General features: G+C 39.1%; 1 protein-coding gene across 3 annotated transcripts in view; it reads left to right on the top strand.

The window, feature by feature from the left end:
• The window catches only part of EPHA3 (EPH receptor A3), a 95283-nt gene that overhangs the window by 64291 nt on the left and 17420 nt on the right, over positions 1-13572 (top strand). For all 3 annotated transcript variants that reach the window (XM_038766260.1, XM_038766259.1, XM_038766262.1), the window contains exons 9-11: positions 322-383; positions 2363-2572; positions 11679-11828. In XM_038766260.1, the coding sequence (XP_038622188.1) occupies positions 322-383; positions 2363-2572; positions 11679-11828 (422 nt within the window). The remainder of the gene's footprint in view (positions 1-321; positions 384-2362; positions 2573-11678; positions 11829-13572) is intronic.

Genomic DNA, 13572 nt, shown 5'->3' with positions numbered 1-13572 from the left:
AGGAGGAGCAAGAACTGAAAGCAGGCCAAGAGTGCGGGAAAGGTGGAGTAAAAGCATCAGGAAAGAGAAGAAAGGAGCCAGAAACAGCAGATCCAGGGGCCTGGGATTCTGGAGCCACTAGAATATTGGCAAATAGAAGAAAGCAGGGAGGCAGAGCCAACACCTGGGGAAGAAGAGTTCAGATAAATAAGGAGAGCATCATCAACAGGGTTAGAGAAGAGGGTGCACTCACCAAAGCCAAATGGGATATATCTGCTAGTTTGTACATACTATAAATTCACTTCAAAAAAAAAAAATATATATATATGCGTGTGTTTTTAGGTAAGCCTGTCATGATCGTCACTGAATATATGGAGAATGGATCTTTGGACAGCTTCTTACGGGTAAGCACACAGTTTAGTTCACTGCTTGTGAAATATCTGGATAATGTACCAAAATATCTGTTTTTTTTTGCTCTTAATTATTTCAAGACTTAATTTTTCCATTCATGGTTTCTCCTCTGATGGGTTGTGTGGCGGTATGGCCAGTAAGGCATCAATAATTAGGCATTTTTCCTTGACCATTTACACTCACAGTTGGACAGAAATAACTGGAGCATAAGCATTATTAACAGCATTCCATCTGTAGGTTACTGACTGATTACAGTTTACAGTAATTATTTTTAGTCAGTCATCTGAGATAAATTAACAATCTAGTATAGTGATGCTTCCATCAAGTAATAGTAAATAGAATATTGTCTTTATTTTTTCCTGCCCTTACATAAAGGAAATAAGTTGCTGTAACTAGTAGGGATGAACTCCAATATGGTGTCAATCATTAAATATTCTGGGCTTAAAGGCAAGCCTATGTTCGGGAAAGCAGAGGTTTTCTGATACTAGTGGGAAATAGTAAACTTATAAAATGTCATTTTTCTCTCCCTGTCCCCAGTATTAATAATTTAGGATTTCTTTTGTTTGGATTTATTTTACATTCTCAAAGTCAAACCTGAATAAGTTCCTCCCTATTCTTTGTGAGCTTCCAATACCTAGGTAATAAATAAAAAGCATTTCTGAAATAGTTTGCAAATATAACTAGTCACCTTGGAGCAAACTGTTATTTCCCACGATGATTGATTCATTCTCTAAAATAAAGTCATCCCTTTCTTCCATGGCAATCAATTTTGATGATATCAATGAAATACTTTATTAACTACATAGGTTATATTGTTTAAAGATTGCCCAGATTCACTTCCTGGAAAATAGCAATATGTTTACCACACTACTGCAAGTTTCCAAGTTTCCAAGTTTTCCAAGTTTAAAAGGCATCATCTAAAATTAAAATCTAGAGCTTTGAAGTCTTGTGAATAATATTTGCGGTAGAAATAAAAACAGTTCCGGTCATGGAAGAAGTGCTTTCTCCAATCAACCAATGATATTTATGGAGTGCTTATGATGTGCAGAGCACTATACTAATGTTGCACATCTGCTGAAATCCTTCATAATTTGCTCACCAGTAAACAGTGACCTGTGCACCGTTCTTTAGGGTGTTGAACTCAAAGAGGAATAGGGGTGCCACTTTAAAGGATTTTTCTAGGGATTTTCCTGAAAGAAACTTTACTTTAAAAAAATGCCAGGAAAAGCCCCCCAAACTACAAAGAACCATGTGCCCACCCTGCTTACTCTTAGAGTTTTCAAATTTCCCTGTGGTGGTATAGTAGAAGTCACCTCATCCTGAGCATCATCCAGCCCCATCTGCTTGATTAAACTAACCTTGAGGTTCTACTTGGTGGTGAGTCAAGTTTTCAGTAACAGAAGGTATAACAGAATAGATATAGGGACAAATACATGGTGAAAGACTGACAAATATGGAGGATCATTGTTTGACATAAGGAAAAGAAACCCTTACTATCATGTTTCAAAGCAATAAAATTGGACACATTTTTCCTGAGTGATGTAGTCATACACCTTCATGGAAGCAGGCAGCAGACCAGTGATCTCTGAAGGTAAATTCCGGTGTTATGATTTCATTATTCTGGGTCATTTATTTTCTACACGATTTAAATTAGCAGCTCAGGAAAAGGAAGTAAAAACCTTTCATGCCTTTTTTTTTTGTTTCTTCAGACAGTGTTCTTATTTTTAAGTGAGAGGTTCTGATGAGTGATTTGGTAGATCTAACAAAGCCCAGAGGAAGGGCTCAGCAGTTGCCTTTGAAGAGTATTGATCAGATGCAATCACTGATCTTTTTTCCCTTTAGTCTGCAGAGTTTGACCCAAGGTGAATTCACTTGACCTAAAGGAAGTTAGATGCAGGGATCATTACCCTCTGACTAGAGTATCTTAAGAAAATGTTTACCATATTAACTGTGCTTTCCAAACATTTCCCAGAAACACGACGCCCAGTTTACAGTCATACAGCTGGTGGGGATGCTTCGGGGAATAGCATCGGGTATGAAATACCTATCGGACATGGGCTACGTACATCGTGACCTGGCTGCTCGCAACATACTAATCAACAGTAACCTGGTGTGCAAGGTCTCAGACTTTGGTCTTTCACGTGTTTTAGAGGATGATCCCGAAGCTGCTTACACAACAAGAGTAAGTCCATGTCTTTATTTTCAATTAATTTCCTGTGATTTTCATATTAAGGTACACAGTTTGAATCTTAAGTTAACAAAACATGTTTTTCCAGCTCATAAGGGATTCATTGTAAATCAAGTCTGTGTTGTTGGCCCCTCAGTATACATAATTAATCCAAATAATAATAATGATTATAATAATGATAATAATAATATTTGTTAGGCAATTGTATGTGCCAAGCACTGTACTAAGCACTGGAGTAGATACAAGATAATCTAGTCCCATATGGGGCTCACAGTCTAAGTAGAAGGGAAAACGGGTATTGAATCACCATTTTGCAGGTGTGAGATAACTGAGGCACAAAGAAGTTAAGTGACTTGTCCAAGGTCACACAGCAGACAAGTGGCATAGTCGAGATTAGAACCAAGGACCTCTGTCTCTCAGTCCTGTGTTCTTTCTACTCAGCCATGCTGCATAATAATAATAATAATAATAATAATAACAATAATAATAATAATAATAATAATAATAATAATGGTATTTGTTAAATGCTTATTATGTGCCAGGCAATGAGGTAACCAAAGTACAGAGAAAATAACTGACTTGCCCAAGGTCACACAGCAGAAACATGGCAGAGCTTCCTTAACTGAATGGCGAATAGGAAGATGGATATTTTTATAAGGCTAGATTGTTCTGTTCTATCCAGGTGAATTAAAGAAGAGAACAAGTTTACATTTCTCTCAGGATCTGGAAACAGTGTTTTGTGGCTCACAGAGGATCAATAGGGAGTCTCAAGTGCAACTCTTAAATTGCAACTCCTAGATGAAATTTGATCCCTGGCCAACCCAACCTTAGGGACACTAAAGAATTGTGAGAAGGTACACTCTGATGGATGGATTTTGTTGACTCAATCTAGATATTAAAATGATTTTAGAATATGAATTGTTTATTAATGTCCTCATCCCTGCAAGCACATTTCATTAGCTTAAGAGCAAGAGGCATTTTAACATCCAGTAACTCTATCAAATGTAATTTATAATAACCCCTAATAAATCCAGCTAATACTGATGTACAAACTTGCTTATATTGGAAAGGATCAGCAAAATCTTAATATAGATTTTCAGTGCTGGAATAACATAGACAAGATTATAACCTTTTTTTGATGTGGATTTTCCTTTCCATTCAGAGCTCTCTACATTATGAAACTTCCATTGCCCGTCTGCTGTACAGTTGTCTATTGGATTAGCTTCTAAAGAGACCTAGAAAATGGGCACAGATCATTGTCTAAATGCTTGGGGGAGTGTGGAGGAATTAGTGAACAAGATTCCTGCCTTCAAGGAGCTTAGAATCTAAAGGGGAGAGAGGAACTAAAATAGCATACAGGAAGAGAGAAGAAACAGGGTTAGGGTCACAGGTTGTGCTGTGGGAGTTAGTGAACCCTAAAGTGCTTGGGTGGTACAGAAGTGCTAAATAGGCAATAGGGATGATATGAGCAGGGAAGAGTAGATGTTTAATTGGGGAAGGTTCCAGGAGATGTGATTTTAGAAGTGCTTTGAAATCAGGTACAGCTGAAGTCTGTAAAGTGTGAACAGGAAGGGGGAGGTAAGTGGCAGGAGAGATGCAAATGAGACTCAGTGAATGTGTTAATTTGTGAAGAATAAAAAGTGTGACCTGGATGTAGGGGGAAAAGGAGGGATAAGTAAGAGAGAATCGAATTCCTTAAAACCAAAGGACAGGAGTTCCTGCTTGTTGCTGAGAGGAATGGGTAACCGTTTGCGATTTTTTAGGAGTGGGAAGATGTGGGTAAAATAAAGTTTCGGAAAAGTGGCCCTGACAGCGGAGTTAATTATTGGCAGAAAAAAGGTGGTAGGGGCATCAGTGAGGAGGCTGATATTGTCTAAAGTATTGTGAAGACACATGGAGTGTAGGTTTTTGTAGTATCTCGTCTTCCTTGGGTTTATTTTAATGGTTTCTGTTATGCTCTTATTCCGTGCCAGTTACTCCACCAAGTGCTGGGGTAGATACAACACAATCCTGTTGGACACAGTCCACATCCCACAAGAGGCTCACAGCTTCAATCCCCATTTTACAGATGAGATCACTGAGGGACAGAGAAGTTAGGTGACTTACCCAAGGTCACTCAGCAGATATATGGTGGCACCAGGACTAGAACCCAAGTCCTATGACGTCCAGGCGCATGTTCTTTCCACTAGGCCATACTGCTTTTCTGAGCTACTTCTGCCATGCTTCTTCTCCCAGCTGTAAATTACCTGTGATTTACCTTTGAAATCTGAAAAACACAAATATCGAATAGCAGGTGATCACTGGGCTGATCATCAAAACTGATGCGGATGTCCAACATGACGAACAGAATCAGAAAGTAGTTTTGGAAAAGCGTGTCTCACTAAGTGTTAATCGGAATGTTAATCAAGGAAATGGTTGAAGTTAACCCTGTCTGGTAGGGATAGGCAATGAGATGAAAAATTTGTCTAAGTAGTTCAAATATAAATACTAATCCTGCAGGAATTTAGTTTTCCCAGGGCTGGCTAGAACAAAAACTATTTTGTTTCAGCAAAATTTTAAGCCTCTCATTTTTTCCTTTAGTTGAAAAGATTTGTCTATGTTTTCCCCTACTTTGTCCATCCGTGTGTATTTTCAGGAAAATTTAGTGCATATGCTTCTGATTCTCCTCCATTGACTGACTCATTTATTTTGATTCATTCAGACATTAACATTGATCGCTTTTGTAAGAAATATTTGAAATTGAAGATCCCACTGAATATTTTCCCTAAGTCATTTATGTTTGAAGCAGGCTTTTTTTTTGTATTAAGACTAAATGGACTTTAAAAATTGCAAAATATTCAGGCCCAGGTACACTTATGATCTTCCAAATTCAGTTGGATTTTTATCTTGCTTAAAGTGTTATGTATCCCCACATGATTCTTCTGTAACATGTCCAGATGGAGGAAAAAAATTTAAAAACCCTGAAAAATATGCTACATCTGTGGCATCTACACAAAATGTTGCGTCAAGATGCCAAGGCAATTTCAGCCTTCCCCTCACCACATCTTTGGCATGACTGATTTCATTCACAGAATAAAAGAATAAAATTGTTGGCCAAGTGAAAGAATGCATTTATAATTCTTGTATCAATTTTATATAATTTATTTTTTCCACAAATTACAATGCACAGAGAGTCTTCTCTCACCTCTTTGTCAAGTTTAATTTCTGCTCTCTGTGGGGACTGATTACCAGTGTGCTTATGAAACAGGGTTGTGCGTTACTCGATATTTTTAAGTGCTTAGTATATATCAGGCACGGTACTAAATGCTAGGGAAGGTGCAAACTACAGGATACAAGGTCAGGTTGAACACAATCCATCTCCAAGAGAATCCTACCCAATCAAGTCACTTAACTTCTCTGGGCCTCAGTTCCCTCATCTGTAAAATGGGGATGAAGACTGTGAGCCCCACGTGGGACAACCTGATCACCTTGTAAATTCCCCAGCGCTTAGAACAGTGCTCTGCACATAGTAAGCACTTAATAAATGCCATTAAAAAAAAATCCAATCCAAGAGAAGCAGCGTGGCTCAGTGGAAAGAGCATGGGCTTTGGAGTCAGAGGTTGTGGGTTCAAATCCTGGCTCCGCCAATTGTCAGCTGTGTGACTTAGGGAAAGTCACTTAACTCCTCTGTGCCTCAGTTACCTCATCTGTAAAATGGGGACTAAGACTGTGAGCCCCCTGTGGGACAACCTGATCACCTTGTAATCTCCCCAGCGCTTAGAACAGTGCTTCGCACATAGTAAGCACTTTATAAATGCCATTATTATTATTATTATTGTTATTATCTCCCGCTTGGGGCTCACAGTCTTAATCCCCATTTCGCAGATGAGGTAATTGAAGCACAGAGAAGTTAAGTGACTTGTCCAAGGTCATACAACAGATTAGTGGTGAAGCTGGGATTAGAACCTAGGTCCTGGTAACTCCCAGGCCCAAACTAATCAGGTTGGACACAGTCTATGTCCCAAATGGGGCTCACAGTATCGATCCCCATTTTACTGATGGCATACTGAGGTACAGAGAACTTAAGTGACTTGTCCAAGGTCACACCGACAAGTGGCAGAGCCGGGGTTAGAACCCAGGTCCTCCTACTTCCAGGTTCATGCTCTTTGCACTAGGCCATGCTGCAATTCAAAATTCTTTCTTAGATGTTAAATTTCTAAGTTCAGATAAATTAAGCAAAGCTCATTGCCACCCCCTTGCCCACGACCTCCCTTTGCCCTGAAACTCCCTCTACCATCATATCTGACAGATAAGCACTCTCCCCACCTTCAAAGCCTTATTGAAATCACACCTCCTCCAAGGGCCCTAGCCCAATTAATCTCCCATTTGCCCTATTCCCTCTCCTTCTGTGATGATTATGCACTTGGATCTGTATCCTTTAAGCACTTAATTAATTAATGATGGTATTTGTTAGGCGCTTACTATGTGCGAAGCACTGTTCTAAGCTCTGGGGGAGGATACAAAGTGATCAGATTGTCCCACGTAGGGCTCACAGTCTTAACCCCCATTTTACAGATGAGGTAACTGAGGCACAGAGAAGTTAAGTGGCTTGCCCAAGGTCACACAGCTGACAAGTAGCTGAGGTGGTATTCGAACCCATGATTTCTGACTTCCAAGCCCGCGCTCTTTCCACTGAGCCATGCTGCTTCTCTAGCCACCTCACCCTCAGTCCTTATGTACATATCTATAATATAATTCTATTTATTATAACTATAATTCTACTTATTCTGATGGTTTTGACACCTGTCTATGTGCTTTGCTTTGTTGTCTGTCTCCCCCTTCTAGACTGTGAGCCTGTTGTTGGGTAGGGACCGTCTCTGTATGTTGCCAACTTGTACTTCCCAAGCGCTTAGTACAGTGCTGTGCACACAAGTAAGCGCTCAATAAATACTGTTGAATGAATGAATGAATATAATATATTTTCATGACCTTCTCTCCCTTTAAACTGTAAATTCCCTGTGGTCAGGGAACGTGCCTGTCAACTCTGGTATTGGTCTTTCTCAAGTGCTTAGTACAGTGTAAGGTGCTCAATAAATACCACCGACTGATTGTGAGAGTCTTGAAAGCAACAAGACTTGTTGAGATGGGATGTATGGTGGCAAAACAGCAAATATGTAAGAGGGAGTTAACTAGTTGAAAGTCTTGAAAAGCGTGATCCTCCAGTGTTGGTAACAGCTCCTGTAAGATAGAATTGAGAGCTTGAGTAAGCACAGTGCTCTGCACACAGTAAGCGCTCAATAAATATGATTGAATGAATGAGTAGCTTTGTAGGGCTTTTAGAAATCCGGTCTCACTTTGTAACAACATGGCCAACCTCATAGTTCTCTATTTCTGGATGTTTGGGGATCTATGTTCCATTTGCTACTCTCAGAGTTTATATTCCCTCACCTCCATTTTTTTTTTCCTTAAAATAGATAAAAACAGTAAAATTGTATCCAGAACTGCCACTGGGAGCCTTGAATCATTTTGGACTTTACCTTAGTCCAGGCTGCCAATTTTGCTTCATCTGTTTTCATCGTCATCTACAACTTGTAACTTTAGGTTGTAGAATAAATGTATTCTTCTGCCTTGCCATGTGTTCTGCATCCCATATTTATGCAATTCTTTTACTTCCACAAAATTCCCCAGCTGCATTCTCATAGAATACCTCAAGACAATGACATGTCACATGTGACATTAAACTGATTCTGATTTATAATGAATGTCAAATGGCAGCAGGACACAAATGGGTGTCCTTCCCCTTTCTTTGTGGGTGAATTGTGCCTTGATAGAAGTTGTGCGTGGGTGGGCATCAGAAGACCTCAACTGTCTTTATTTTGTTTCTTTGGTTCCTTTGTGCTTGCATGGCAGTAAAAAATTAGCCGCAACCACAGTAAAATCCTTTCAATTTTAATAGCCTCAGATCTGGTATGAAAAGATGAAGAGGAAATTATCAGCCACCTCCTCCAGATCCTTAACTGGAACAGAACTGCAATTGTAAGAAACTGTAGCAGGTTCTGCATGGCTCAGTAACAGGGGATGCCTATGTAGAAGGCAACTCCATTTGAAGTTTGAAAGGACTGGAAAACGTAGATGGGTTTTTGTATCGCTATTCTTTTTGTCAGTGTTTTCCAAAAGCACTTCCTAATCAAATTGCTAAAGAAAGAAGTGGCTCTGGGCAGCAATTCTTTTGAAAGGTGAAGTCCCAACTGGGCTGAATTCTTGGAAGCCAAATCCTTTAACTTAACGTTTCGGATACAGACGTAAATGTTGTCAAGAAGGCCTCCGCTGGGACCGTAATCTCTACTTCTTCAAAAGGAACTTAAAGCCTAGTGAATCTCATTGACTTTCCTGGGAGTTATGCACTGTTCACATTAAAGTTGCAATGGTAACATGATCAAGAATAATATTCCCAGAGTATTTACTCCCTCTGTTGCTTTCCACACAATTGAAGTAAATATTTAGTTTTCAGCTTTGTTTTAAAAAGCAGACTAGACTGGAAATTACTATTGCACTAGGTGTTATGCTTTGGAATTTTATTTTTATGTCATGATTTTCCTCTTTATAGACTGTATTTCTTGATCAGCATTTAAAAACAAAAGCTAAACTGATCATTTTAAAATATTTCTAGAACTCCATGTTCAATAAAAGATCCACCATTCCTTTTATTTAAGAGCATCTATCATAACAATTTTTGATCACTAACTGATGTGTTTCTTTGGGAAAATTATTTCACCTCTAGTGCTGTAAATTCTTCATTTGTTAAATGCAGCACGAAGCAGCATGGCTCAGTGGAAAGAGCACGGGCTTTGGAGTCAGAGGTCATGGGTTCAAATCCCGGCTCCGCCACTTGTCAGCTGGGTGACTTTGGGCAAGTTACTTGACTTCTCTGTGCCTCAGTTCCCTCATCTGTAAAATGGGGATTAAGTCTGTGAGCCCCACGTGGGACAACCTAATCACTTTGTGTCCTCCCCAGCGCTTAGAACAGTGCTTTGCACATAGTAAGCGCTTAATAAATGCCATCGTTATTATTATTATTATTATTAAATGGAGAATGTATCCATTGGCTCTTCTGAGGGAATGCTTTGGGGACAAATTAAAGAACTAAATGCATATTTTCCCATTATAATCCCTGCAGTTATAGAAGTATTTTCTGATTTCAGCAAAGTGGGTCCTCCACTGTCTCCCTCCCTCTAATTCCAGGAGTCCCTCAAGACTCAGTTTTGGGTCCCCTTCTAGTCTCCATCTACACCCACTCCCTTGTAGAACTCATTCACTCCCACAGCTTCAGCTATCATCTCTATGTGGATGATTCCCAAATTTTCTTCTCCAGTCCTGCCCTTTTGCCTTCTCTACAATCTTGAATTTTCTCCTGCCTTCAGGACATCTCTGCCTGGATGTCCCACCAACACCTCAAACTTAACATGCTTAAAATGCTTCTCCACCCAAACCCTGTTCTCTCCATGTCTTTCCCACCACTGTAGACCACACCACTATGCTCCCTGTCTCACAAGCTCAAAACCTTGGCATTATCCTCAACTTATTTCTCACATTCAACCCAAATAATAATAATAATAGTATTTGTTAAGCACTTACCATTTGCCAAGCACTGTACTAAGGTAGATTCAAGAAAATCAAGTCCCGCATGGGGCTCGTAGTCTATGTAGGAGGGATAATAGGTTTTGAATTCCCATTTTGCAGGTGAGGGAACTGAGGCTCAGAGATGTTAATGACTTGTCCAAGGTCACACAGCAAGTAACTCTGACTCCCAAGCCCCTGTTCTTTCCACTCTGTCATGCTGCTTCTCCCAATCTATCTATTCAATATTGAATATTCAATATTCAGCATAGTCAATCTGTCACCAAATCATGCTAGCTCTACCTTCCCAATATCTCTGAAGTCTTCTCTTTCCTATCCCTCTTATTTGTTACCATGTTGATCAAGTACTTATATTCTACTTTAACTAAACTATCATCCCCCGGCTGATTCCCCTGCCATGAATCTCTCCAAACACTAGTCCTGACTTGACTTTGCTGCCATTCAGTTCATGCCTCCCCACTTCTCAAGAGTCTCTAGTAGTTGCCCAATCCACCTCTGCATCAAACAGAAACTCTTTTAAGTGCTTTAAAGTACTCAATCAGCTCACTCCTTCCTAACTTACCTTATTAATCTTCCAGGAAAATGCAGCCCGTGCACTTCACACCTCTTTCTTTGGCTTTGGAGTCAGAAGTCATGGGTTCAAACCCCGGCTCCGCCAATTGTCAGCTGTGTGACTTTGGGCAAGTCACTTAGCTTCTCTGTGCCTCAGTTATCTCATCTGTAAAATGAGGATTAAGGCTGTGAGCCCCACGTGGGACAACCTGATCGCCTTGTAACCTTCCCAATGCTTAGAACAGTGCTTGGCACATAGTAAGCGCTTAATAAATGCCATTATTGTTATTATTATTATGTCCAACCAACTCACTGCATCTCGATCTCATCTGTCTCACCACATCTACCCCTTGCCCACATCTTCCCTGAAACACCCTCCCTCCTTATATATGACATCTCACCGCTCCCCCCCATCAAAACCTTACTAAATTCAAACCCCTCCAAAAGGTCTTCCCAAATGCCCTTATTTCCCCTACTCTCTCTACCTTCTGAGTCATTTATGAACTTGGTTCTCTATCCTTTAAGCAGTTGATATTCAGCCAATCTCCAGACCCACAACACTTGTGTAGATATCTGTAGATACACATTGGTATAGTGAATAGGTTGGTGCTAAAGGAGTGAAATTGCTGGGTTGTAGTTGGAAATCAGAGAGGTAAGGTAGGAATAGGAGAGCTGATTGAGTGCTTTAAAGCTAACAATACACTGCATTCTATCCAGAGAGACATGCATTGTCAGAAGAATATTTCCAGTAGTGTTTTATCCAAAACATCAATTGAAAACACATCATGCAGCAACTAACTGTATTTGAGCTTGGTGATTAGCCTTAACTAATTAAGCTCTATTTTGTTGAAAAAGGGTTTTGGGGGGTCATAATGAATTGTGTGAATTTCTTAGAGAAATAAATAAGAATATATAATCTTTTCTTTTTAAGGGAGGAAAGATCCCTATCCGGTGGACATCTCCAGAAGCCATTGCATATCGGAAATTTACATCAGCCAGCGACGTATGGAGTTATGGGATTGTTCTCTGGGAGGTGATGTCCTATGGAGAGAGACCATATTGGGAAATGTCCAATCAGGATGTGAGTATATTGTAGTCTATGAGTTATGGGCTCAGATAAAAATAATCAAGCTGTGAAAGGAAGTGGAGCATAATGAAACCAGGTGGCTCCTTATTTTTGACATTGAAAATAAGAAGAGATGAAAATATTTCCATGTCTTCCTAGTCAGTTTAATGCTTCTTGAGAATTTTTTTTGTGAAGGAGTTTGGAGATGAAATAGACAGAATAAAGTTATTTATTCTAAGATTGTAATGAAATAAATTCCCAGAGAGACAGCCTATAGATAACAGTTTGATCTGTTTGAAAGTCTTTTCCTATGGAATTGTTCCTATGTAACATTAGTAAGATATACGTCTGCCATCCTTTGTAAAGCTCAGTAATGCATTTATGCCAACATTTTTGTTTATTAAAGTGTGGCATTTCCCAAAGCAATATAAATAACAGGTTGTGTCATGTTGTTTCTCAACTTATTAAGCTTAGATTTATTCCACATGAGTCAAAACTTTTCTAGAGAAAGATCCTTAACCTTCTCTCACAGTTCTTCTTGGATTTTTCAGAAGGATTACTTTTATTTCACTTTTTGCTAATGCTAGACAAAGAAACACTAGTGACAACTGGAACCAGGCACTCAGATTTTTCTTTATGCTTAGCCAGAAAATGTGAATATGGGAGCTCAAATCATAAAAAGAAAGGCAAGTTGCTTACAACCATTAGCTACTCACCGTATCTCAAACAAACTTCATTCGGTTGGTACGGATATTTCTCCTGTTTTTCAAAATGTAGGTAGGATATTAAATACATTTCTATAACATTTTAGGGACATGCTATTCCAATTATTTATGGTATGGTAAAATGGAAACCAAATAAAGTCAGTTTTTCCCTTCATCCCTCTCTTTCGGTTGCTCTTTATATGTTTTTTTAGATAAACTCCAATTATCAGGTTATCATGTTCTAGATATATTTTTCCTTGGATATATTTTCACTGTCCTAAATTTTGATATTTGATAAAACACAGAAATCCATAGATTTGCTTCCCACTTCAAATTCTGGACTCTCTAATTGGTACTCCAGAGTTCATTGCATTACACGTATATTGGAGAAACTCAGAAGCCTGTTTAGAGATAAAAAGACTTCTTAAGGGAAATGGTCTACTTGTGGCAAATGAAAAGTCAATCACTGAAGTTTTGATATGCCAACTTTTTCATGGAAATTATTTATCCCTGAGAGCACTGTGGTTTAGTGGAAAGTTCACAAGCCTGGGAGTCAGAGGACCTGGGTTTTAATCCGGGCTCTGTTATTTGCCTGCTGGGTGACCTTGGGCAAGTCATTTAATTTACCTGTGCCTCAGTTTCTTCGTAAAAACTGAAATATATATAAAATCCCAATACCAGTACTCCCTCTTATGTAGACTGAGAGCCCCTTATGGGAGAGGTGTTGTGTTTTATCTATTTTATCTATTTATCCCAATACTTAGTAGAGGATATAGTATGTGTTTAACAAATACCACAATTATTATTATTAGTAGTAGTATAATACTAGTTCAGCCATGGCATAATCTCATAAAATCCTGAAATATACAAGTAGATTGAGACCAATTCTTCCAGTGTCAAGGCATTTGAAAATCAATCAATCAGTGATACTTATTGAGTGTTTTACTGTATTCATAGCACTATACTAATTGCCTGAGTACGATAACTCTTTCATACTACCCAGAGGGACTGTTTAATGCATTGCAGCAGTAAAAACAAGGTTTTAGTAGTAATGC

This window comes from Tachyglossus aculeatus, chromosome 24 (assembly GCF_015852505.1).
Source record: "Tachyglossus aculeatus isolate mTacAcu1 chromosome 24, mTacAcu1.pri, whole genome shotgun sequence".
Taxonomy (NCBI): Eukaryota; Metazoa; Chordata; class Mammalia; order Monotremata; family Tachyglossidae; genus Tachyglossus; species Tachyglossus aculeatus.
The sequence above is the reverse complement of the archived record's forward strand: the minus strand, read 5'-3'. Positions and strand labels throughout refer to the sequence as shown.